Here is a 25537-nt window from a genome sequence, read left to right on the forward strand (position 1 = left end):
TTTTCATTTCAATTAATGTTTTATCAAGTTCTCCTAGACTTTTGTCCCACACATGTCATTTCTTTAATAATAAAAAAGACACCTCTTCTCTTCCTTGAGTAGTCAGGGCTGACTAAACATGTGCCTTTCACACTCTTAACTGCTTCCACATCTTCTCCCTCCAATCCAATTTGCCCTGGAGTATGCTTCTCACATAAAACTACTGACCTAAGACAAACTCACAGCATCTTGAAAGGCTTAGCAGCCCAAAGCACATTTCAATCACCAACTTTAAGAAAAAAAAAAAAAAAAAAAATCAGGTGACCAGAGCAGGTAAGAGGAAGCACACCGACAAACTTTTCCTCAGCTCTATCTAGGAAGATGAGTGGAAAAAAGGGGGAGGAGGGGTCACTTTCTGAGAGACAGAGCTCTCTGGAGGTGACATCAGAATCTTTTTAATACTCTTTTACCATATTTAATCCAGATCCATTTAGGGTCTTGTTATAAAGAAATCGCTGCAGGCTTTCAACAAAAAGGATAAAAATCTTCTAGTGTAGCCTTTCCTCTCCTCTAATAGGCTCACTGGAAACTTCCCACTGTGCGTTTATTTGAGAGGCTGGGCTGCATTGTTATTGTCTATCTTAGTGGCTCTTTCCCGTCTCTCTTCTGCAAAGTGGCCTCATTTAGCCAGGCCATTCCCACCACCATCCATCAGAAGCTCAGCTAATGAGCAGAGAAGGAAGAGCAAGTCTCACACACAAACACGCCACTTATCTGAATTATTATTTTACCAGGAAAGAGGGAGGAGGGCGTCGTGAGTAGGGAGAAAGTTTGTTTGACCTTATTTCTCTCTTCTGCAGAAGGCTGGGAAGGAGGCAGACAGCAGAGCAAACGTCCAGGCAGAGCTCAACTCCCCACCTCGGGCTGCCGAGCCCTGGCCCTACTAAGCCCCATTCTCGGGGGGCTGGATAAGCAACGGAAGGGGGAGCGAGGAAGGAGAGGGGCAGGGCCCTGTCCCCGCAAACAGGCCTGTCCAGCTGTGCCCCTGGCTGGGCCCCCATCGCCCCCACCCCCACCCCACACTCCCACTGAAGGGGAGAAGGAGTCCAGGGTCGGGGGATGTCCCCCATCCTCTCCAACCCCCACTGGCCAGAAGCCACGCAGGAAAGACCACGCTACTGGGGGGGGCTCAACGGCCCCTACCCCTATGGGGGTTTCATGGAGGGGGGCGTCTGATAATCCATACCTCCAAGTATAGGCCTGGCCCTAAATCACTGGGCGGGTGAGGGGGTGTGCGTGGGCCCAGGCCCCTGGCGGCCACGGTGGGGGAAGGAGGGAGGAGGAGTGCAGAGTTGGGGGGGGTGGGGAGCCCCCTCTGCGGGCCCCGGCGCCCCCCGCCCCCTGCGCCCTCAGCCCGGGCGCCCGTGGCTCCCTGCGGTTAGGGTGCACTCGCCCCGAGCCCCCCTCCCGGAGCCCCCTCCCAGACGGGCCGGGTCGGGCCGAGCCTTCCTACCTCCGACCCGGTACATGTTGGCCGCCATGTCCGCCCGCCCGCCCGCGGAGCCCGAGCCGAGCCCCGCCCGCCGCCGCCGCCTCAGCCTCGGCCGCCGCCGCCGCCGCCGCCGCCGCCGCGCCACGTGGGGGAGGGGAGGGAGGGCGCGAGGGGAGGGGGAAGTGGAGGGGAGGGGACGCGAGGGGTGGGGGCGGGTGCCCGCCCCCGGCGCCGGGCTCGCGAGGCTGAGTGGGTTGGCCCGGGGACGTCCGGGCGCTGCGGGGCTAGCGGGGAACCGGGGAGGGGGCGTTTTGGGGGGCTTTACTAGAAGTGGGGGATCCTAGGGCAAGGGTCCTGGCCGAAGCGGAGGCCAGCGCTCGCAAACGCGGACCAGGGGTATTAGAGAATTGGAGTGGAGGCAAGGGTTCAGCCTCTCCGGAGCCCCTACCCCCCCTCCCAGCGTACCCCGACACCTGCCCACCCCGAGACAGGTCTTTCTCCCTGCTTCTGTCCCTGGGGAGTCTCAGTATGTGTGACCTTGAGCACGTGAGTGCGTGTCTCGGTGGAAACACTTGGATGCAAATAAGTGCATGCAGCAGGGCGCCTTCCTCGTGGTGATGTTAATGCGGCGGGGCCAGAGGGGCCCCAGGTGCTTCCAGCTTCCCCAGGCGGAGACCCAGCTGGGGACTAGACTAGAAAAACTGGCTCTCTTCCAAGTCCATCCTAACTGCGCTGGCACGTCTATCAGCGTTCACCCCAAACGGCTGAACAGAACCCACTCCCCTACACCTGGAGGCCTTGCCCCTAGACGAGCCCTGTATACAGTGCCGCCCTGCGGAGAGAAGGGGGAGGGGGGTTCCTTTGTCCATAGGAGAACGGGGCCCTACAGTTCATCATCACCCACCCCAAAGCAGGAGATAGTGTCAATCAGCTTGCTGTTGGTTGCTGGACGGTTAACTTGGTTATGTGCCTAAAGCTTTTCAATAGTTATTATTTTCCCATGCTAATTCTCAAAAAAATCCTTGTTTTCTGAGTCTTCAGACCCTCACAGAAATAAAAAACCTAATGGAGTTGCATCTTCGCTGGCTATCCCCCAAAGGAATACAAACAACTTTCTTTTCAGAAACCGATCCATTCCAAACTACTCCCAGACGTCGTCGTATAATAAACATGAAGATGATCCTTTACTGTTGTTGTGGGTTGTTTGGAGTTTCTGTTGATTTACAGCTATATGTTGGGGTTTGGGGTCTGTGCAGGGATGGGAGGTGTACCCAGAAAAGAAGATTGTATTTTGTTTGTCTGCTGATGGCATTTGTGATGGTCTGTTATCACAAATTATTGAGGTGAAAAAAATAATTTTCTACATAGCTGAAGCAAAGTAAAAAATAAAATAAGAAATAAAGCACCTTTGCCTGAATTACCTTGATTGTGTGACCCAAGTTTCCTCATCTATAAAATGAGGACACTAATTCCACTTCACAGGTGGGGTGAGGATCAGTTGTGATAATATCTGAAAATGCTTTGTAAACCATTCAGCATAGAGCACTATGCAAATAACAGGTGTCTGTTTTGGTTTTTTTTTTTACCTCCAGAAAGTTTCAGATTCTCAAGGGTTTTATGCCATGTGTCAAATTGTGAGCCTGTGTCAGTTCGCTCTTTTGACCCAGAGAAAAACGCAAAAGTGTTCTGTTATGCACACTGCATAGCTGTTGTTTATCATAATCCTTTTACTGGAGATCCCACCAAAAACATATTGTGATACATCTGACATCACTCTCTCCATTTCTGAGCTGACACATAAATAGGTTGAATAATTCACCTGAAGTCATCAGTAAACCGGCAGCAGTACTGGGATTGTAATTCAGCCCCATTCCTCTGGGCTAGAATTGTCTAAACCAGGAAGCCTTTTACCAAGTGAACAGGCCACCTGGTAACCATAAACTGCAAAGGAATGGATCATAAGCTTTAAGGAGTTTTCCTGTTATTTTTAAATAAATGAACAATTTCTGTATTTCAAATATTTCTGTATTTCTGATAGTTCCTTGGCTGCCTGTCTCAATTTCCCATCTTTGTACACCTTCCCAGGCATTTGTGATGCCTGTGCCACAATAAATGGACAAAGGTGCCAAGAAAATGCCCTCCATCCATACCCACCTCCTCCCCTTAGGAACAGCCTTAACCAGAAGCCCCCCATGAAAGGTCTCACAGACGTGGTAGGGAGGAGCAGGAGGCAATGGTGGTGGCAGAACCTGGGTCCCTTTGTTCCTCTAGATTCTGTGTAGTTAGCCTCTTCTGCCTCCAGCTCCTGAACCGGTGTGATCTACATAGTGTGCTCAATATCTGAAAGAATAAATGCCAATGAATGATGGGCTCAGTATAGTTAGGGAATCAGGTGCAGCGTTAAATGCAAGGGCTTTGTCTATGAAATGTTTGTACCTCCTAACACCAAAGAGGTATGCACCTAAGGGAGTTCAGCAGACGTTTGTAGATTGAAAGAAACCCTCCAACCAGACAAGGGAGGGTAGAAAAGCCTGTACCTTCAAAGAAAGTAAAATCACTTCTACCTCCTATGCTGCGTGGTCCAGATCACAGAATTGTCAACAACCAGCCCAAACTTCACTCTAATTTGGCTATTCAGCTTTAAGACCTTGAGCGAGTTACTTAACCCCTCTGAGCCTCAAATTCTACAAAATATGACTAGTGATTGACACCTACAGCAAAGACTTGTGCTAATAAGTATATCAAGTGTTTCGCACACGTTAAGGGCTTCATATTTATTAAGTCCCTTCTCTCTATTCCAGCCATCCTCATTACTAAGGAAGTGTCTCACAGACGATGCCAGAAATCCCAGGGCCAATCCAGTCCTCCAATGGGTAATAGCTCCTGGTAAGGCTGTTGTGATTAAAGAACCGTGGTAAAGGATTGCCTAAAGGCTCAGGATGTTCCCTGTGTCAGTCTCACCAGTGTCCCACCATTTAGCTGAAGGGAAGTGGATGCTGCACGAGAGCTATAGATGAGATAGAGAGTTGGGTTTTGTCTCAACTTCAGGATGGAATTTTCTTTTTTCTTTTCTTTTCTTTTCTTTTGGTGAGGAAGATTGGTCCTGAGCTAACATCTGTTGCCAATCCTCCTCTTTTTGCATGAGGAAAATTGTTGCTGAGCTAACATCTGTGAATCTTCCTCTATTTTGTATATAGGACACTGCCACAGCATGGCTTGATGGGCAGTGTGTAGGTTCGCACCTGGGATCTGAACCCGCAAACCCTGGGCCACCAAAGCGCAGCAGACGAACCCAACCACCACACCACCAGGCCAGCCCCCAGGATGGAGTTTTTATACATGCAAAAACAAAAAAGATGGGGCTGGCCACAGAATCTGGGAGCTTTGTGATATTGAACTCACAAAAGGAGGGTGGAGGTCTAGAATATAATCTGAAACCAGTTGCTGGGCTTCGGATAAGGGACTATATTTGTGTTTTCTGTTGTGTTTCTCTCTCTCTCTTTTTTTTTTTGTTTTTTGAGGAAGATTAGCCCTGAGCTAACTACTGCCAATCCTCCTCTTTTTGCTGAGGAAGACTGGCCCTGAGCTAACATCCGTGCCTATCTTCCTCTACTTTATATATGGGACACCTACCACAGCATGGCACTTTTGCCAAGCAGTGCCATGTCCGCACTCGGCATCTGAACTGGCGAACCCTGGGCCGCCAAGCAGTGAAACATGCTGCGCCACAGGGCCGGCCCTCTCTCTCTCTCTCTCTCTTTTTTTCTCTTTCATTAACTTATTTTGTTATTTAGTAAAATTATTTTGGAAAAAGGCCAGATTGTCTCAGCTATTTTAAGGAGGTCATGGGTTTTAACAAAGGATGAATGTATCCCGGGAGAAGGGTGGGCATGTAACAGCAAGAATCAAGCAAGGGAGCCCCTAAGGCAAAGGAAACCAGAGCAGGGAGTTCGTAACTTCTCCAGTTCATGGAGCTTCTCCTTCCCTCCGTCCCCTGAGCTAAAAACATGAAACCTAGGGCCAATCCTGGAATCTCCTGGTTTTTGGAAGTGTGTGTTTTAGGATTCCATGGTTCCCTCATGCCCTCAAAGGGGAGCTAGCACAGCCATTTGGTTGCATCCACAAGGAGGTTCCTTTTCTAGTGACAACATTGTCTCCAGGTAGTGAAAAATGCACTGAAAGTCACAGTGGGGACAGGGATGAGCCCCTAGAAGGTTAACCTGATCGACCTTACTGCTTCCCTTTTTTAGCCTATGGAGTGCTATGGATTTGAATGAGAGATGGCTGGGCAGTACAGGATGTGGGATCAGGAAAAGAATCCTAAGGGACAATGGGAAGTCTTGAAGAGATAGAATAGGGAGTGTTTATAGGAATGACTCAGGCTGCAGCAAAGAGAGTGACTGGAGAGGGCAGAGAGTCCAGGCCAGCAGATCAGTTGGAAGATTGGTGAGAGGAGATGATGGCTTGACCTAGGGTAGAGGCAGTGGGATGTGAGAGAAGTAAATGGATTTGAGACAGATTTAGGAGGTAGGCGCTACATGATCTGGTGACTTTGGGGAGGCATGCAGTGAAAGGGTAGTACCAAGTTACGAGTAACTGGGTGGAGAGAGGTGCGATTCAGTAAGAGGAGAATACAGGAGGGGAGGCAAGTTGGGGGAGGAGCGACAATTGACAGGTTCAGTGTTAGAACCTGTTCGAGGTACCTTTGGAAACTCCAGGTAGATATTTCCTCTTTGGGAAAGAGGTGGATGAACAGGCCTGGAGTTTAGGAGAGAGCTCTAGGCTGGAAATACCCTCTTCTATATTACCATGAGCACAGAGCCCAGCCTGTCTTGTATGAGAACTATGCCAAACCCTGGCCCCAGGGAAAGAAGCAGGTTCTCTGAGTCCTTCTGCTTGGGCAAAAACAGGTTTAACAGGTCTGAGTTCAGGAGATCAGAGTCCAGGTCCAAATGTGCAAACAGGCAGGGCATGGGCAGAGAGCCACACAAGTCACTGACCAAGACAGATGGTGAAGACAAGTGGGAATGCCCAGGGCTGACAATATCCCAAGGGCCAGGGAGCAAAATTCTCAGAGAGGTCTGCTCCCAGCTCGAGAAAATCAACCAGGGTGCGGTGGGGGAGGGAAGATGAACAAGAGAAGGGAAAGGATACAGCCTAAAAAACCAAATTTGCCTATTTCCTACCTCACTCTTTTGCCTCTAAGAGGGTGTAGGGAGTTAAATGGTGGTCCCCCAAAAGATATGCCCAACTGGAACCTGTGAATGCGACCTTATTTAGAAAAAGGGTTTTTGCAGATGAGATTAAGGATCTGGAGATGAGATCATCTTTGATTAGGGTGGGCCCTAAAGCTAATGACAAATGTACTCATAGGAGACAGAGTGAAGAGACGGCCATGTGAAGGTGGAGGCAGAGATTGGAGTTATGCAGCCATAAGCCAAAGATTGCCAGCAACCACCAGATCCTGGGGGGGAAGCATGGATTCTCTGTCAGAGCCCCCAGAAGGAAACGACCCTGCCAATACCTAGGTTTCTGGCTTCAGGCCTTCAGAACTGTGAGAGATTAAATTTCTGTTGTTTGAAGCCACTCGATTTGTGGTAATTTGTTGTGTACGGCAGCCCTAGGAATTGAATACAGATGGTATCCACCACTCAATTTTAAGTAAACAGATTCAGCCAGAAAACAGTGAGCACTATATGCAGAGACTAAGGGACATAGAAACAGAATAAGACAATAAAAGAGAGATACAGAGAGAAGGCCCAACACCACTCCATCTAAGTCTTGCTCAAAATCTTGAGACAGAGTTCAATTTATCTCATCTTGGTTTGTCTCTCCTTCTAGCTGACATGGTTGGCTTGGTGCTAAGAGAAAAGAAGACCCGGATGCCATGCCCCTTTGATAAGGACCAGTGGAAGCATCCTAACATTTTTTCCTTCACCAGCACACCTAAAGGATATCACACATTCCCACCCAGCAGCAGTAGATTACCAACATGGTGATGCACCAATTAACCCCTTAATTGGATTCCTTCATCAGGAAGCACCCTGGCTCCTCAGATCCCAATCCATGCTTCTATGGTGGAGTCGGGTAGGGGGTACCAAGAATATAAGGCTTGTTTATAAAAATGCCCTTTTCATTCAACAAATAAGCTTTAAACACCATGAAGGCACTGAGGATACAGCAGTGAACAAGATAGACAAAGTACCTGTTCCCCTGGGTCTTGTATTCTAGTAGGGAAGACAGACTGTGAGCAAGTAAATAAATCAATAGATATGCTAGTATAGAATGATGAATGTACTAGAGAAAGTAATTCAGGATAAGGAAACAGAAAGTGACAATAGTAGTCAGAGAAGTCTTCTTTAAGGTGGTAAGAACTGAAAAGAGACCTCAGTGATGGGATGGAGTGAGCCACTGGGATATCTGGGGAACAACATTCCAGGAAAATGGAACAGCAAGTAGAGATTCCCCAAATCAAGACTCAGGTTGACCTGATCATGACTTAGGAAGGCCAGTGTGGGTAGGAGATGAGGTCAGGGAGGTGGGCTGGGTCTGGACAACGTAGGACCTGGTAGGCCATCACAGAGAGCTTGGATTTTATTCTAAGTATAATGGGAAACCGTTGGAAGGTTTTTCTTTTTCATTTTTTTTTTAATCCTCCCCAAAGCCCCAGTTCATGGTTGTATATCCTAGTTGTAATTCTTTCTAGTTCTTCTAGTGAGCTGCCACCACAGCATGGCTACTGATAGATGAGTGGTATAGTTCCGTGACCAGGAAGTGAACCCTGGGCTGCCAAAGCAGTGAGAGCACCAAACTTTTAACCACTAGACCGTCAGGGCTGGCTCCTTTGGAAGGTTTTTTGCTTTTGTTTTTTGCTGAGGAAGATTCACCAATGAGCTAATATCTGTTGCCAATCTTCCTCTATTTTGTATGTGAGCCACCATCACAGCATGGCCACTGATAACCAAGTGGTGTAGATCCATGTCTGGATCTGGATCATGTAGATCCAGATCACGATCCTGAACTGAACCCCGGGCTACCAAAGCAGAGCTCACTGACCTTAACCACGAGGGAACTGGGGTTTGCCCCTTTGGAAGGTTTTAAACACAGGAGTGATCGGGATCTGATTTGTGTTTTTAAAAGATGACTTGGAACATGAAGAACACAAAATAGCAAGAGGCTGTCTTGACTTCCAATACAAAACAGCATGATTGTGTTCTCAGGTGGCATCAAACCTCCTTTGGTCACTAGGAATTCAAAACTCACCAAACCAAGGTTTATGGTGACAGAAAACCAAAATTCCTCCTGTGTTTCATTTGGTTTAATAGTGAAAGAGCCCACTTCCAACCCCATCTGTGGTTCTGAGAACTGTGTATAATGGCCATGGGAAAAATGGCAACACATATTGGCCACTTTTTAAAATCCTATACCAAATCATATAGGACAACACCTAGTCATGTAGGCTGTTGTTCCCCCTCACTCCAGTACTGTGACAGCTTTCCAGAGGGCCATTCACCTTTCTTTCAGGTGAAGTGCATGTTGGTAATAGGGCACATGGTTAAACCAGTGAATTCCATGTGGATGAGTCGCTTACTGCAGTTTTTAAAAAATTTCAGATGTACATCGTTTTAGTTCAGCTTCCTTATACACTGCATCATGCATTTTTTTATCTTAAAGTTTTTTGGTTGTAAGTGATGCCGCGTGTAACATCATGGCCTGAAATAAAACCTTCTGAAAGTTCAAAAACAACAACACGACAACAATCCCTTGGGCTGCTGTGCAGAGCATAGACTGTGGGGAATGGAAACAGGGAGACTAGTTAGATGGCTGACATAGTGCAAGGAAGAGAGAGGGAACAAAGGTTTGGAATAGAACAGTAGCTGCCATGGCCAATGGAGATGTATTTTTAAGGTAAAGCCAACAGCTCTTGCTGAAGGATTGGATGTAGGAGACGAGAAGGCAAAATCAACGGACAGTAGTACTTCCAGATGCTTGTAGGTATCTGTTTGGGGTTAAATAGACAACCAGATCTGGGCTCTGGAGCTCAGCACAGAGGCCCGGGCTAAAAATACAAATCTGGGAGTCACCACTGTGTAGACAGTCCATGAAGCTGGGGACTGGTCAGATCACCTTGGAGAGAGTGTAGACGGAGAGGAGGGCAGAAGCCTGAGCCCTGGGGCAAGCCAGCATTGAGAGCAGAGGTTGGTTCTGCACCCTGGCTGTACCAGGGGAACTGCTATTACACGGCCTGAGTCCCATCCCCAGAGATTCTGGTTTAATTAGTTTGGAGCGCACCCTGATTTTCAGAAAAAAGAAAATAAAAAAACCCATAGGTGATTGTAATGTGTAGCCAAGATTGAGAACCACACATGTAGTGCTCAAGGAGAGCAGGGCCACAACGGGGGACTGAGAGAGCAATGAGGGAGAAAAGCCGGAGGAGTACATGTTCTAGAAACCAGGTCAAAAAGAGAGAGCTCCAACTGTGACAAACCAGAGTGACAGACTGACTACTGGATTTGGCAAGGTGCTGGTCATCAGAGACCAACTTTTCTGTCATCTTTCCTTTGGTGGTTCCTGGCTGTCCAGGTCCTAGGCAGCTTGAAAGGAATTGATAGGGTTCTGGCCTTAGATATTTTATGGTGTAGATGAGCGGGTGAGGGGCTCATGAAGCCCCTCAGACTGAAGTATGGAGACTAAAATTTTCTCCTTTCATCAGCTCCTTTTATCTTTATCTGTAGGTTTGTAGCAGCCGCCCTTTCTAAAAGAAGAAAGTTTATTTGCACTCTTGATTTCAAAAAGGACAGCAAATGTTGGAGGGCTCCAAGCCCAACTTTGAACTCTTGGATAAATAAATCGTTGTTTACGTCTTCTTTTATCTCTGTAAAGTTTTAGAGGAAAAAAGCATGAGTATTACAGAGCTGCCCCAAGGAGCTTCTTTTACAAAGCCAGGCCAGGATCCTATCATTAGTGGCAACGAACGCAATGTTTCCCATTTAATTGCACAGATCAGAGTGCTGAGAAGCTGGCTCCAAAGACAGGGCACCCGGAGGCGGTTGACCCTTTTTGAGGTTTTGGCAAAGGACACTCAAGTCCTGTCTAGTCAAATCCCGTCATTGGTTCCTTTCTGTAAGAGGAGACAAAGTGTCCATCCCCTGGAAACTATGACTTTCCCCTTAGGTTTCTGGTATAATGGGGTGAAATCTGGACCGTGTTCTTGGAATAGAGAGCAGGGCCCAAGTTAGGAGCCAGAATTCTGAAGGTGGAGGGAAGAGAGAAGGTTCCAGCATGTCATGGAGTCTCCTTCTTCCTCTGCCCTTATATTTGGCTGCATTTATATCTGGCGTCCTTGTCCTCTGCTCCACACTCACATAGAGCCTAGGTCAGACCTTTTCTAGGTGGCCTGAAGTCCCTCCATCAGGTCTGAGTCACCTTGAAGGCAGAGTCAGAACACTCTGTGGCCGTGGTGTTTCTACCTCTTCCCAGCCTCTTACTCTCCCCATCAACACACCCTCTTGCACTCCTGCAAAACCCCTCAGGTCAGGGCTAGAGTGAGGACTGCTTGCCTGTCACAACAACTCCCTCCAGAAGTAGCAAGGCCTTTGAGGCAAGGCCTTCGAGGTGCAAGGCAGATTTCTTTGTCCTAGTCCAGCTTCTCCCAAAGAAGCCAGAGGAGAGGGCAGGCCTCGAGACTTGAGGGATGGAGTGACTCCCAGCCAGTGGCATGTTGCTGGAATCAGATGCATTATTTATGATGCTGGTGTCAGCATGGCTCCCAGGCACCAGGGGAAATGGAAAAGGCACTTGGGCCTGTGCTGATTAAACTAAATATTTAAACAGGAATGAAGAATTCAGGCAAAATCCATTTTTCTTCAGTAAGGCAGAGCACCACAAATGACTTCAAGGCTGAAGACTTGGTAAACACCATGCAGATCATAAGGGAAGGCTGGAGGCTCCTGGTCTATGGCTCTCTTCCACAGTCAGCTCCCAGCTCCCTATCAGGAGCACATCTAAAGGATTTGCAGGGGACCTGGGAGTCAGGGTCAGGGCGGGGAGATTGAGAAGCAGAGGAATGGTTTGAGACACTGTGGGAATGAGATTAGGAGACACCAGAACACAGTCAGGCTGGATTCACACCTCTGGTTACTTTTTCTTTCTCCAGAGACCTCCATTTCCCTGTCTCCTGAGATCTGTTAACTACATTTGCCCACATTATCACACCTACCTTTTGATTAGCTGGAAGAGGGTGGTGGGATGTCGGGCAACCATGAACCAACCCTCTTGGCTTGATTCTTCTTACTCCACCAGAGACAGGTCACGGTCAGGAAGCTGATCTCCACCCACTGCACACAAACACAGAGGAGACCCTACACAGAGAGGACACAAGGGAGCTTGGCCCTCCATTTACAATATCCTGAAATCTCCGGATTTGAGGAAAGAGGAGATCTCAAAGGGAAATTTCTTGGTGGAAAGAAACAGCTGTCATTTGGTCTGGCTTTTCCCACTGTGTTTTTCCTTCCCTGTGGGGTCCCTCACTTGTATTCCCACAGCAGTCACCATCCCTGGCCTCCAGGGATTTTCTCAGTCCCTGTGTGAACACGTGCCCTTTTCCTCCTTTCCTCCAAAGACAGCTGAGACAGGCTGACATTTTCAAAATTAACTTTTATAAGAACTCAGGAAAGAAAAGGAAATAATTGCAGAAAATATAATTGCATAAGTTCAATTCAGTTCAACATTTATTGAGATTCTTAGGTTTAGTCAATGTGGTATAATCTGGGTTACCTTGATGGATGAAATAGCATTCTGGTCCTCAAGGAGATCACTGGGAGGGGCAGGCATCAGTATATGATGATAAATTAATAAATTAAGGGTCATAATGGCCCAGAATTGAGAGCAATTAATATGGCCTGCTGTAGGGGCCGGGCTCATAAGAGAAGGCTTTGAGAGAGGTAATACTTGATCCGGAACTCCAAGTAAAATAAAGACTTTGCCTGATAAACAGTCAGAAGGGACATTCCAGACAGAGAGAATAGCATATATGAAGTACACGCATGACATATGAGAACCAACTGGAAAGTTGGTTTGAAGCCAAATTGTAAAGGCCTTGAATACCAGGCAAAGGACTTTGACCTAATCCTATGGGATCTATAGGCAATGGGAAGCCAACATTATTCCATTTGTATTTAAGTGAGAAGTATAAAAGTAGCTAAAATTTAATAAACTGGCATTTTAATTTATGCAAGTCTTCTGTGAGTTAGGTTGGCATAAATATATCAAATCTCTAGACCTACAGAACTGACAATACTGCCACTCTATAGGCTAAAATACTGCCACTCTATGAAGGAGCCAGGTTTCCTACAAGACTTATCTTTTTCTTTTTTAATTCTTTCTTTATTTTTTTGAGGAAGATTAGCCCTGAGTTAACATCCATTGCCAATCCTCCTCTTTTTTCCAATCCTCCTCTTTTTGCTGAGGAAGACTGGCCCTGAGCTAACATTCGTGCCCATCTTCCTCCACTTTATATGTGGGACGCCCGCCACAGCATGGCTTGATGAGCAGTGTGTGGGTCTGTGCCCAGAATGCGAGCCGGCAAACACCAGGCTGCCAAAGTGGAGCATGTGAATTTAACTGCTATACCACCAGGCCAGCGCCTCTCAGCTTTTATATACTTCATAATTAGCATACATCCCAGGACCCTGAAGTGTCAGCTGAGAAATTAACCAACTGATATATAAACATTAAGTAACTTGAGAAGAAATGCTGGGTAAGGATTGACCAAAATTTATAATTCTCCCAAGGATATGGCACTGTGTTCCCTCTGCCATCTCTCTCTGGGTGCTAACTATGAATGAGTTTGCACCTCCAGGTAGAGACGCCCTGATGCTCTTTCCTGAATCAAGTATAGAAGCACACATTTTTAAATTTATTTGTTCACAGAGACAAGATTGGACATTTCCAAAAGAATTTAAATGTATTAGAAATTTAGGAAAATAGTGAACAAGAAAAAGCCACAAAACATATTAAGTGAAAAAAAGAAGCTGGGTTAAAACACAGATGGTACAATTACATTTAGGAAAACCAAAAATTAGATATTTTTAGTGCAAATATATAAGCATATAAATGTACAGAAGATTGGCTAGAATCTTGGCACCCAACAGTAGTTACCTCTGGGGGCAGGGAGCGGGAGGTATATGAAAAATAACTCAACTTTCTTGTATGTACTTCCATATTGTTTATTTTTTACAATGAGAATGTATTACATTTCCATCAAAAACACTTTTTTAATTAAGGGAAAATAAAAAAACCCAGAGACATAGAGACACAATTATAGAGTAGAACTTTCTGAAGCCAAGTTTGTTAGTCCAGAGATTATCACTTCTCTTGAGTGTCTGGCATGCACGCCTTTCCCTTGCACCAATCCCAGAGCCAACCAGACTGCTCAGCAGAAAGAGATGGAGAAAGACACTGAGGCAGAGGGGAAAGGCAGAAAGCTTCCCCAACCTTCCAGTGCACCCCAGATTCCTGTCCCATCCTAAGATTGCCTCGTTCCACCCCTGGGTTCATGAGACACTCCTCTCCTTAATAATAAATCTCTTTTTTTTTTCTTGCTTAAATTAATTTAGGTTAGCTTATACAAACCAACAAAAAAAAAAATCCTAACTACTATAACTAAGAAGACGCTAGATTATGAATACCAGGCTAAGTCGAAACTTCATTGTGTGGAGACCACAGGAAGCCACTGAAGGGTTTTAAGCAAGGATGTGACAAGCATTTTTAGAAATATCTCAGGAGCAGAAAGGAGGACAAATCTGACAAGGGAAAGACTAAAACAAGGAGTCCAGTTACCAAAAGCTTTTTCAGTAGTCCAAGTGAGAGATGATTTTGACAGGTTTCTTCATATTCTGCTCTAAACTTGCTGATTGACTTAGAATCACTTGCATTCTTAACTATTCATGAATTTATCCAATAGAGAGGAGGAAGAACTACCAGAAACCCTACAATGGCTACAAGACCTTACAGTATTTTATCAAGGTATTGTGTGCATGAAAATAACCTCACTGGTTCTCCAAGATCTCAGCAATCAAGGCCAGACTCCTTAGCACCATATTCAAGGCTAGCCCTTTACAATCTGTCCCCAACTTCCTCCTCTCAGTCTCATGTCCCACCCTTCTCCCCATGTTCTCCACCAACTAGGAGCTACTCTCAGCTCCTTGAGCAGGACATGGCTTGCTTCAGTCTCGACCTCTGCACCCACGTTTCCATGACCTGGCCCTCCCACCTTCTCTTCCACTGGGAACCTCTCAGTTTATACACAACCTCCTATGCAGAGCACTAATCCCTCCATCACACCACTCTTACTGTAATACCATGCTATTTGGGCCTGTCCCACTGCACCAATGGGCTCCACCAATGGGCTGCAAACCTGGCTGATCAACAGATGCACAGGGCGGTTTGCTTTCTCTTTCCCAGGCCCCACCCTAGACTTACAAAATCTGAGTCTGTGGGATGGGTGGGGGAATCAGTATTTTATAAAGTCCTCTATTAACTGTAGTCACCTGCCAGGAGTGGGGGGTGGGGCCTCTACTGCTCACAGACCACATCATTGTGAAGCCTCCCAGATCAAGGTCACTGGTGCCCTTAGCACTTTGTTCCCACCTCTGTACAGCTCTTGCTATGAGATCTGTGTGACTGGTGTCCCATTCTGCCATATTGTTTAGTTATTTTTCTGCCTGTCCCACTCTGCTCACATTCTGCCTCCTGTCTGCCCACATGTCCTATCTCCTATCCAAACGTGAGCCCTTGAGGACAGGGACCGCATCAAGGAACACCGCAGATTCCATGCACATGGGTGCTTAGGAAAGACATGCAACATGCATATGGAATAAAAGCAGGAAAAGCCTCTAAATAGATTGCAGTGCCCATAAGAAACTTCAAGGAATTATTTTCAGTTCTTTTTGGTTTGAGTAGGAAAAAAGATGATCAACAATCTGGTTGCCAGGTTGGACTGTATGCAGCAGCCACCCGTAGATTTGATTGTATACATTTTACTAAAACACGGCGGTCCAGAGAAGTGCAGGGTCTTGTTCCAGGTCCCATTGCCAAGTAGGGCAGAGGAAGACATCTTAATTCTGGGCGCAGGACTGCTAGCATTTCACACAGACTTCTTACCCAGCGTGGGACCAGGCCACACCCTCCACTAATCTCCTGGCCGCCTTTGTTTGAGTGGAGCTACTTCATTAGCATATAACAATGGAGACAGCCAAGGTGCCCTCCTGTTTTCCATTTACAATTTAAGTGCCCGCAATCACCAGGCGCCTCCATTGTCAATGCTATTAGCTGAAGTTAATGGTTTTTCATGAAAACTCGAAGGCCCTCCCTCCCTCCTCACCACCAGGTTATCTACAGACTGAATTCCTGAGTCAGCCAATCACCCTTTCAGGAGTGGCACAGGGAAGCTTCTTTTAAGTAGCACCATTATCATTGTGATTAGCGTTATACTGAACCCTTCTTTCATTTCTTGGAATCCTTCTGGGAAGGCAAGTTCTAGATGCCCTGCTTAAAAGAATTTCAATAACCGGAATTTCCAGTTGGCTTCCCACTGTCTTGGAAGGCATGGAGGTCTTGGGTCAGGCCTCATCTGGAATCTCAATGCCACCTCCCACTGACTTGGGGAGCTGGAACCCCTGGACCTCAACTTTCACATCTGTAAGCTATCTACCCTTGTATCCCACACTTCTGAGGATTGTATCTTGCAATCTATTGAAAATGGTTTGTAAACTTTAAACTCTCTTGAAAACCTGCCATGCACCAGGAACAAAACTAGAAACTCTACACATTTTATCTAATGAAGTAGGCATTACATTATACTCTTATTTTACTTATAGGAAGACAGATTCCTCTTTGACACCCTTCCCCATGCATGAACACCCGCACCCCCCCAACCCCCCGCCTTTTTTATCAACTCCAGTTCATTGATTATCTGGGAGCCCTCGCTCTCCCCTCCAACCCAGGAGCATGACCTTCATTGTCCTAGTTCTCACCCAGAGCATTTCTTTCCTGAATTACTGACAAAGCCTTGCATTTTCTTAAGTTCTCTCTGTACTCCAGAAGGATCTCTTTGTCCTGCAAATCTCTTGAAGCCACTCCTCTAATATGCTCCACTGCCTCCTGTAAAGTTTAGCTGGGCTGAAACAACTACCAGTCTCTTGCCTCCCTCCCCTACCACACACAGCCTGCTCTACCACACTGAGATGCTAAACACTCTGAAAGCCGGACCTGTGCTCTTTCCATCTCCTAGCCTTTGTATCTGTTGATCCTCCTCCCTTTGACTCCTCCTGGCAATTCCTACTCAGGGCTCAGAATTACTTCTTCCCTGAACCCGCAGGCTGATGGTTGCTCCTCCTCTGGACTCCCTTAGCACTTGTGCATAGCTCCATTATGGCACATTACATTTGAGTTCATTGCCCTAGAATATATATTCTGGCATCTAGGTTGGAAAATACTTATTTCGGGAAGCGTGAGAAATTGACATTAATAGGGCGTAAGGAGGAGCTGAGGTGTACTGCCTGGCACATAATGGGAGATGAAGTTAGACAAGCAAAAGCTAGAAAATTTCAAGAGCCTTGATTGCTAAGAATCTTTGGTTTTGCTCTGTAGGTGGTCTGGAGGGTTTTTGTTTTTGTTTTTGTTTTGAGGACGATCAGCCCTGAGCTAACCACCGCCAATCCTACTCTTTTTGCTGAGAAAGGCTGGCCCTGAGCTAACATCTGTGCCTATCTTCCTCTGCTTTATATGTGGGACACCTACCACATCACGGCTTTTTGCCAAGCGGTGCCATGTCCGCACCCGGGATCTGAACCTGCGAACCCCGGGCTGGCCCCAATCTGGAGGTTTTTATGGAAGGGAGCAACATTGGGTTTATGTTTTTAATGAGATAATCTGATTCTAGCATGGAAAATGGACTGGAGGACAGAGAAAGAAAAAGTAAGGAAGTTAGTGAGGAGGCCACTGCAATTGTCCAGACAAGACACAAGAGTGCTTAACCCAAGTGGGCATTTCTAGGGTTGGAGAAAGGGGACAGATGGAGAGGATGCAGGGAGGCTTCTAGCTTGGTGGTAGTTAGAAGGAAATGCCACTGCGTACTTGTTTGGTAATGTGGTAAGAGAAAATTGGTGGGGAAAGATAGTTTTGTTTTGGTCATAATGAATTTGGAGTACTTATAGCAATATCCAGTGCAGTTGGAAATATATATCTAGAGCTGAGTGTAGAGAAGAGGGCTATAGTATAGATTTATGAGTCTTTTCTATAAAGATGACAGTAAAAACCATGGAAGTGTAAGGGTCACTGAGGGGAAAATTGTAGCATGAGATAAAAATCTAGCTTTTTTTCACATATGTCTCTTCTTGTTATAACATCACATGTCCATAAATCAAGTGATGTAAGGCAATCCACTTGAGAATTCACTTTAAGGACAACACTCTGGGATTAAAAATCTTGATGGTCTCCTCAAAAAATTAAGACTAGAACTACCATACGATTCAGCTAGTCCACTGCTGGGTATTTATCCAAAGAACAGGGAAACACAAATGCATAAAGATACATGCATCCCTATGTTCATCACAGCATTATTCACAGTAGCCAAGACTTGGAAGCAACCTAGGTGCCCATCAAGGGATGAATAGATAAGAAAGATGCGACACAGGGGCTGGCCCACTGGCGCAGTGGTTAAGTTCGCCTGTTCCGCTTTGGCAGCCTTGGGTTCGCCAGTTCGGATCCCGGGTGTGGACATGGCACCGCTTGGCAAGCCATGCTGTGGTAGGCGTCCCACATATAAAGTAGAGGAAGATGGGCACAGATGTTAGCTCAGGGTCGGTCTTCCTCAGCAAAAATAGGAGGATTGGCGGTGGTTAGCTCAGGGCTGATCTTCCTCAAAAAAAAAAAAAAGAAAGAAAAGACGCGATATATATACACAATGGAATACTACTCAGCCATAAGAAATGATGAACTTGTGCCATTTGTGACAACTTGGATGGACTTTGAGGGTAGTATGTTCAGTGAAATAAGTCGGAGTGAGAAAGTCAAACACTGTATGATCTCACTCATAAGTAGAAGATAAAAACAATGACAAACAAACACATAGAAACAGAGTTTGGGTTGGTGGTTACCAGAGGGGAAGTGGGGAGGGAGGAGGGCAAAGGGGCTGATCAGGCACACATGTGTGGTAATAGATTATAATTAGTCTTTGGGTGGTGAACATGATATAATCTACACAGAAATCGAAATATAATAACGTACACGTGAAATTTATGTAATGTTATAAACCTATGTTACTGCAATGAGAATAAAAAAAGAAAAAAATTCTTGATGGTCTTGTGAACAAGTTGTTTTCTGCTGCTATCCCCGCTGGACCTGGGGTGCCAGAGGCCTCTACTCTCTGTGAGACCTAAACAAACCATTATGTTGATCAAAGAATGGGCTGTTCAAGGTCACTTATTAGTTGTTTGCCAACTACCAGCTGTTGCCAAGTAGCCAGGCAAGAAATGGACAGGGTAGTCCTTGGTGTTCAGTACCCCTGTCTTCATATTTGAGGATCTGTTACTGGAAGTTCTCAGGAAGATTCCAACAGCATAGGCCCATGACGTGCATTCTCTGAGAACTCACCTACACTTACATCCATGCACAGAGCTGGGACAAGGGTTATGTTGATCATTTGGGACCCCTATTCCCCTGACCACAGCTGACTGGAGTAGGGGAAGACCCCTGACTCAAGTGGGTCAGTTCCTCAAGAATCTGGGGATGGGACAAGTACTTGGGAGTCTGCGTACTTGATCTAAGAGAACATACACATTTTGGAATGTTGGTGGGGTGGCGCAGATATCTTCCCATGAGCACAGAAAAAGCAGAATAACGCAGGGAACATTAGTGTAGCCCCAAAGAGAGAGAGAGACAAAATACACATAAGAAAACGGCTGCCTTGGCTCTCCATTTCCAGATTTCAATCCCTCCCAAGGCCTGTATCTTGGACCCATGGGTTCTGTCTTCCTTTTTGCCTAAACTGATCTGAGCAGGCTTCTGTTATTTACAAGTAAAGAGCCCTCACTAATTGACAGTAGCCATCTGGGTGAGGGCCTTACGGGGAGAAGTGGTTAGAGTAGGTATAACTGAGAAGACTTGGGAAATATCTAAATCCCATCAAGAGGCTGAAGTATATCCTTAGGACTGAAATGGATTTAGTGAAAGCCGTAACAGAATCAACTGTTACCATGACTGAAGAAAGGATACTGAAAAGCACAGGCGTCTAGTACAAAGTGGGTGCTTTGCAGTGTTTATTGAATAGCTAAAACTAAAAGGCAAACATCAAGTTGGGGTGGAAAATTCACAACAAAGGGAAAATGCTTTTTCTGGTTATATCGTTTTCACCTCTCATTTTAGCAAAGGTTTCTACAAAGCTAACGCCCACTATTGGCGGTAATGGGCATTATTTTGTCCCTCCACAGATGGACTGCTCCTCCTCCTTCACCTGACTCTACCCCTGCTGACTAGAAAGGACTGTGATGCATGCTGGACCAATCAGAGCCCTCCCCTGGCATTTTAAAATTTCCAGCCAGAGAGAGGGGGGAAGGTGCTGCTTCTTTCTAGTGGCAGATGTGAGGCTCCGAGGCTGATTTGGCAGACAAATTCCAGCTGAGCAGCAGAAGCCATTCTGCAACAGGAAGCAAAGATGCAGATGATGCAGAGAGAAAGTGGCATTCTCGAATCTGATTCCAGTTGTCCCTGAGGCCAGCTGCCCCTGCCTTTCTCGCAATGTGGTTACATGAATTAATAAAGTCACAGATTGGGACACCTGTGCTGAGGTCAAATGTGGGACATGAGGGACCACTATATACTCCTAATCACCCAATTGCCATCGAGGCAGGATTGCCTTAGGGATGGTCTTCAACCTGCCCCTGTACACAAACTTGATTTACTCTATGCTCCCTCCATTTGTATGAGGTCCAGGGGGAGATCCTTGGAGGGTCAACGCTCTGTGGCTTATCTTTTGTCTACATGCCCATGCTGGAAGCTGCAGAACCAAACTGTGGGTCCTTTTAGAGCGATGCAGGTCATCAGCATGTACTCAAGGGGTACATATGTGTTGCTTATGCCAGCATTCATTTTCCTCTTTCTTCTTAGTGGCAGAACCTTGTTTTATTCAAGGCAGCAATTCACCTATCTAAAAGGCATTTCCCATCCTCTCTTGAAGCTAAGTGTACCATGTGACCAAGTTCTGGCCAATGAAATGCAAGTAGAAGTGTTGTATGATACTTCTGGGGAGTCTCCTTAAAAGGAAAGAAAAGATCTTAATCCCTCCCTTTTCACCTTTCTTCTGCCTAGAACGTGGAATTCTAATAGCTTGCTTGAACAGTGAGACAATAAACAAATGATAGCTCCATTGTCATCCAGGACCTGGATTCCTTCTATCTGGCTGTTCTGCCTTCATTAGCTCATTGTCTCCTGGGCCAAGATGACTGATAGAAATGAATGCAACCTTTCTTGCTAAGTTCAGTCGCGTATAATAGATGAAGTCCAAAAAAACAGTGTGTAAACAGGAGTTTATTTCTCTCAATTTTTTTTTCTTAAGAGACAAATAAAGTTATGTCTTGCTTATGCTTTTGTTATTTTGGGCTTTATCTATTATGTGCAACTGAACCTAATCACCCATCAAGTAACCTAGGGTGGGTACTGGCGTGTATTGGGGTCAACGATGGAGCTAGTTCCAGGCTGACTGTGAGTAGAGGGTACGGCCGCATGAGAATTTGCTCCCCACCTTAAGAATCCTCCCAAACTTGTTAGGGTCCTCCACCAAGCAAACTGGGTAGAGAGACTCCATCTGAGCTCCTTCTGGGAGGAGGAAGACTGAGAGGGGTGTTGCTCTTAACCTTTGCCTCTTTATTGAGGGCAAGGGTTCAGGTTCCCTATGAAAGGGTCCCGCTGCTTTGTTTCCTCGCCTCAGGAGATCCGTCTAGGGCCTACAGTCAGGACTATCACTGCCCAATAATGGGAGCCACCTATGCATTTAAAAATTTTCTAGTAGTCACATTAAGAAAAGTAAAAGAGATATGTGAAATTAATTTTAATAATATAGTTTACTTACTCAAATAGATACAAAATATTATTTTCAACAGTCAATGTAATCAATATAAACAGAATCATTATAAATTGTATTTGATCGAACATAATTAATATAAAAATTATTAATGAGATATTTTATATTCTTTTTCTGTTCCAAGTTTATATACACTGAATATGCACTGAAATCTAGTGTAGAATAGATGTAAACACAGTGCATCTCAATTTGGGCTGGCCACATTTTAAGTGCTCAAGAGTCCTATATGCCTAGTGGCTACCATGTTGGACAGAGCAAATCTAGACTCTGCCTCTTCTCTCTTCCAAGCCAGCTAGTTCCATCTTCTTGTCTCTGATTATAATCTCATTGTGAGATTTTTGCCTCTCTGCCTGACTCCTTAGATTGCAGCATTTTTTTGAGTGCTCTTAAATCTTTCAGATCTTCTTTGTCTCCTGGCCCTTATAGGCATGGACCAGCCCATCTCCATTCTTTGCCTAGTCTTGATGGCCCCAGTTGTTTGAAAGGGAAATTCAGATGGGTGAAGTTCCTTAGGTGTTTCTCAAATACATGGCTGATCCTTTCATGGGCAGTCTCACACCATTGCTATCTAAAGGCCAAGAGTTAAGATCTGGCAAAAAAAAAAAAAAAAAAAAACTAGAAAAAGTAGGAGGCAAAAATCACCTGATGAGTGAGGTTATTCTTGATGTCAGTCATTTGGGAAACTGGCAAAAACTCAGATTAGAAATAAAAACCGGGGTATAGGGCAAGGTGAGGTACAGAAAGCCTTTCTCTCTTTCGGCTCTCAGTTGCCTAAATGGTGGAAAGTTGTCATATGGCCCTTGGCACCTAAAGACAGGTGAGGATCTGGAGCTTGAGAAATCAAGACCATGAGCCAGTGAAGTTGTGCCACCTCCTGTGGGTAGAGCAGTGATTTGAGACCAATCTGAGAGCTCATGCTATCTCATGGAAGGATGAATCTTTAACATGTAGTGATAATATCTGGGCATAATGAACTCCCACTGACAATGTGGCCTTAGCAAAGAAAGGAAAGGAAGTCTTGGGATTCCACAATTTTTTTTTTTTTTTTTTTGGTGAGGAAGATTGGCCCTGAGCTAACATCTGTGGCCAATCCTTTTTGCTTGAGGAAGATTGTCTTTGAGCTAACATCTGTGCCAATCTTCCTCTATTCTGTATGTGGCATGCTGCCACAGCATGGCTTGATGAGCATGTGATGTGTAGGTCCATGTCAGGGATCTGAACCCAGGAACCCCAGGCCACTGAAGGAGCATGTGAACTTAACCACTATGCCATTGGCCAGCCCCTCCACAAAAGAATTTTACTTTTTTTTGAGGAAGATTAGCCCTGAGCTAATACTGCCAATCCTCCTCTTTTTGCTGAAGACTGGCTCTGAGGTAACATCCATGCCCATCTTCCTCTACTTTATATATGGGACACTTACCACAGCATGGCTTTTGCCAAGCGGTGCCATGTCCACACCCGGGATCCAAACCAGTGAACCCTGGGCCGCCACGAAGTGGAACATGCGAAATTAACCGCTGCGCCACTGGGCCAGTCCCCCACAAAAGAATTTTGACTTGTTTTTTCTGCTGAGGAAGATTCGCCCCGAGCTAACATCTGCTGCCCATCTTCCTCTTTTTGTATGTGAGCCACCACTGCAGCATAACCACTGACAGATGAGTGGTGTAGGTCCACACAGAGGAACTGAATCCGGGCCACTGAAGCAGAGCATACCCAACTTAAGCACCAGGCCACTGAGGCTGGCCCTTGACATTTTTATTTATCAAGAAACAGAACTTTTTTATAAAAAGAAAAAGCGTTTGAAATACGTGAGAAGACTGAAATTTTGGTCAACAGACATTCTCTGAGCTCTTCAAACCTGTATTATCTTTGTCAGTCTATCTACAACACCATGGAGGTCAAGAAGACTTATGCCTTAAGGGTTCATAGCTACGTATGAGCAGTCTCAGGACCATATCCAGACAGTCTCCTTCCAACACACAGTTTCAGTAAAGAAGGGAAGGAAGAAAAGGAGGGAGAAAGAGAAGAGAGGAAGGGAGGGAGAGAAAGAAGGGAGAAAAAGGGAGGAAGGAAGAGAGGGACAGGACAGATGGAATGACTACAAGGAGACATAGTTAAGCAGATCTCAGTATTCTTCCAAAACACTAAACATGTTGCTGCCTTTGCACGCCTCCTTCCCTCTTCTCCAGAAATCCTCACACCTTACTCCTTTCCCTCACTGAGGTCTCTACTGAATGCAGAGGGCTTCCTTGACCACCCTATCTCAAATAGCACCCCGTCACTCTGACTCTGTTTTTTCTTCATAGCATTTATCAGCACTTGACATATTGTATACTTACTTAAAATTTATTTCAAAATTTTGAGGAGAACTGATGGGTATTTTGTAGGCTGTCTATATTTACTTCTTAATGTATCATTTCCCTTTCTCCACTAGAATGTAAGCTCCCAAGCTACAGAAACTTCACTTTGTTCACTGCCGTATCCTCAGATAATAGAACAGTGCCTAGAGCATAGGAATTTCTCAATAAATGTTAAATGGCAGAATGAACAAAATAAAAGAATTATAGTCCAGAGGTAGCGGGAGTTTGGAAACAAATTCTAGCATGCGCCATCTTCCAGGGTACCCAGAGATGAGGGTGAATGCAGCTGTCCTCAGAGTACTTGTCATTTGTCTGGGTTCACACGGCAGAGCACACTGAGTGTTGACAGAGCCAATAGAAGTTCCAAGGAATGTGTTAATCATCTTGACAGCACCCTTGAGGTTGCCAGGGAAGTGTGGAACACAGGCAGAGCCATGAATCTTGGCCTTACCCAGAAGCACAAACCACCATCTATGGGGCTAGGCAGCCACTCCTGCACCTGCCTTTCTCTGGAGCTGTATATGGGTGACGGAGCTTGTAGCTATCAGACTGGTGTTATCACTAGTTTGGGGCAATGATTTCTAGGTCTGGGTGGACTTATCTGGCAATGAACTTCTTCAGGTGGCAATGGGAGTCCCTGGGTACTTTGGTTCCCCAGGAAATCATTGATTGACATGGTGGTTCTTTCTCTGTGGCAAAGGAGAGGTTGAAATTGACATGCAGAAGTAGTAGGACTCAATGTAACTGCCATGCCTCACCCTCCAGAGACCAAAGGGGGTTCAGGCCTTGGTAATTCAATGATATGTCATAGAGTATTGGGGTCTTTATGTTGAAGGTTGCCCTTTAGGCCTGGAAGGTGTCTTTACTGCAGGCTCCTCTTTTTTTTTTTGATAATCAGATAGGTTTTTTCCCCTCTTCTATCAGTGCCAAAATACAATGTTTTAAGGCCTTAGTTCTTTCAGAATCTGAGACAAAGTGGCACCACCCTAAGATTGGAGGCCTCTATCTCTAGTATAAATCTTGGGTCAGCATATGTGAAGATACAAACAGGGATGAAGAGGGCCTTAAACTTCCCCAAATGATGGTTGCAACCATTCCTGGTGAATATAAAGCTTTTTCTCAGGAGGCCAATCAAGGGGCAGTTGTGGGAAAGAGAGGAATCAGACCAGAGGAATAGTCCGCAGAACCCAGGGACTGTTTTGTTTTTTCGATGGCTTGAGGAGTTTCCAATATAGAACCAGGGTCACCTTTGCTGGAGTCAGCATGCCCTGGCTGAAGATGTACCCTCGGATGGCCACCTCAGGCTATGACAACATAGTGTCTCTGTTAATGGAGAGGTGATTGCATTAGTTGTCAGGAGAGCAGGTTTCTAAGTTACTGTTCCTAAGAGAATCCTAAAATTCCGTGGCCTAAAGAACAAAGCTGATTTCTTTCTGGTATAACATCCGAGATGAGTGTCCGGGTCAGCAAGTAACTCCGCTTCTTGAGGTCATTTAGGCGCCAGGTTCCCTCCTCTTGGGACTCCTCCATACCCTACGGCTTGTCTTATCTCCTTGGTTGAAGCTG

General features: G+C 45.8%; 1 protein-coding gene across 7 annotated transcripts in view; it reads right to left on the reverse strand.

Annotated features, from left to right (window-relative positions):
* MTA3 (metastasis associated 1 family member 3) overlaps positions 1-25537 on the reverse strand; it is a 192678-nt gene that overhangs the window by 153451 nt on the left and 13690 nt on the right. For 2 of the 7 annotated variants that reach the window (XM_070512182.1, XM_044772302.2), the window contains exon 1: positions 208-271. The exons of 1 other annotated variant lie outside the window; for it this stretch is intronic. In XM_070512182.1, the coding sequence (XP_070368283.1) occupies positions 208-256 (49 nt within the window). In that variant the 5' untranslated portion in view covers positions 257-271. Of the gene's footprint in view, positions 1-207; positions 272-770; positions 789-1492; positions 1606-11690; positions 11809-25537 lie in introns of those variants that run through there. 4 more of the 7 variants (XM_070512183.1, XM_044772303.2, XM_044772304.2 and 1 more) reach the window with 4 other exon arrangements.

This window comes from Equus asinus, chromosome 6, assembly GCF_041296235.1.
Source record: "Equus asinus isolate D_3611 breed Donkey chromosome 6, EquAss-T2T_v2, whole genome shotgun sequence".
Lineage (NCBI taxonomy): Eukaryota > Metazoa > Chordata > Mammalia > Perissodactyla > Equidae > Equus > Equus asinus.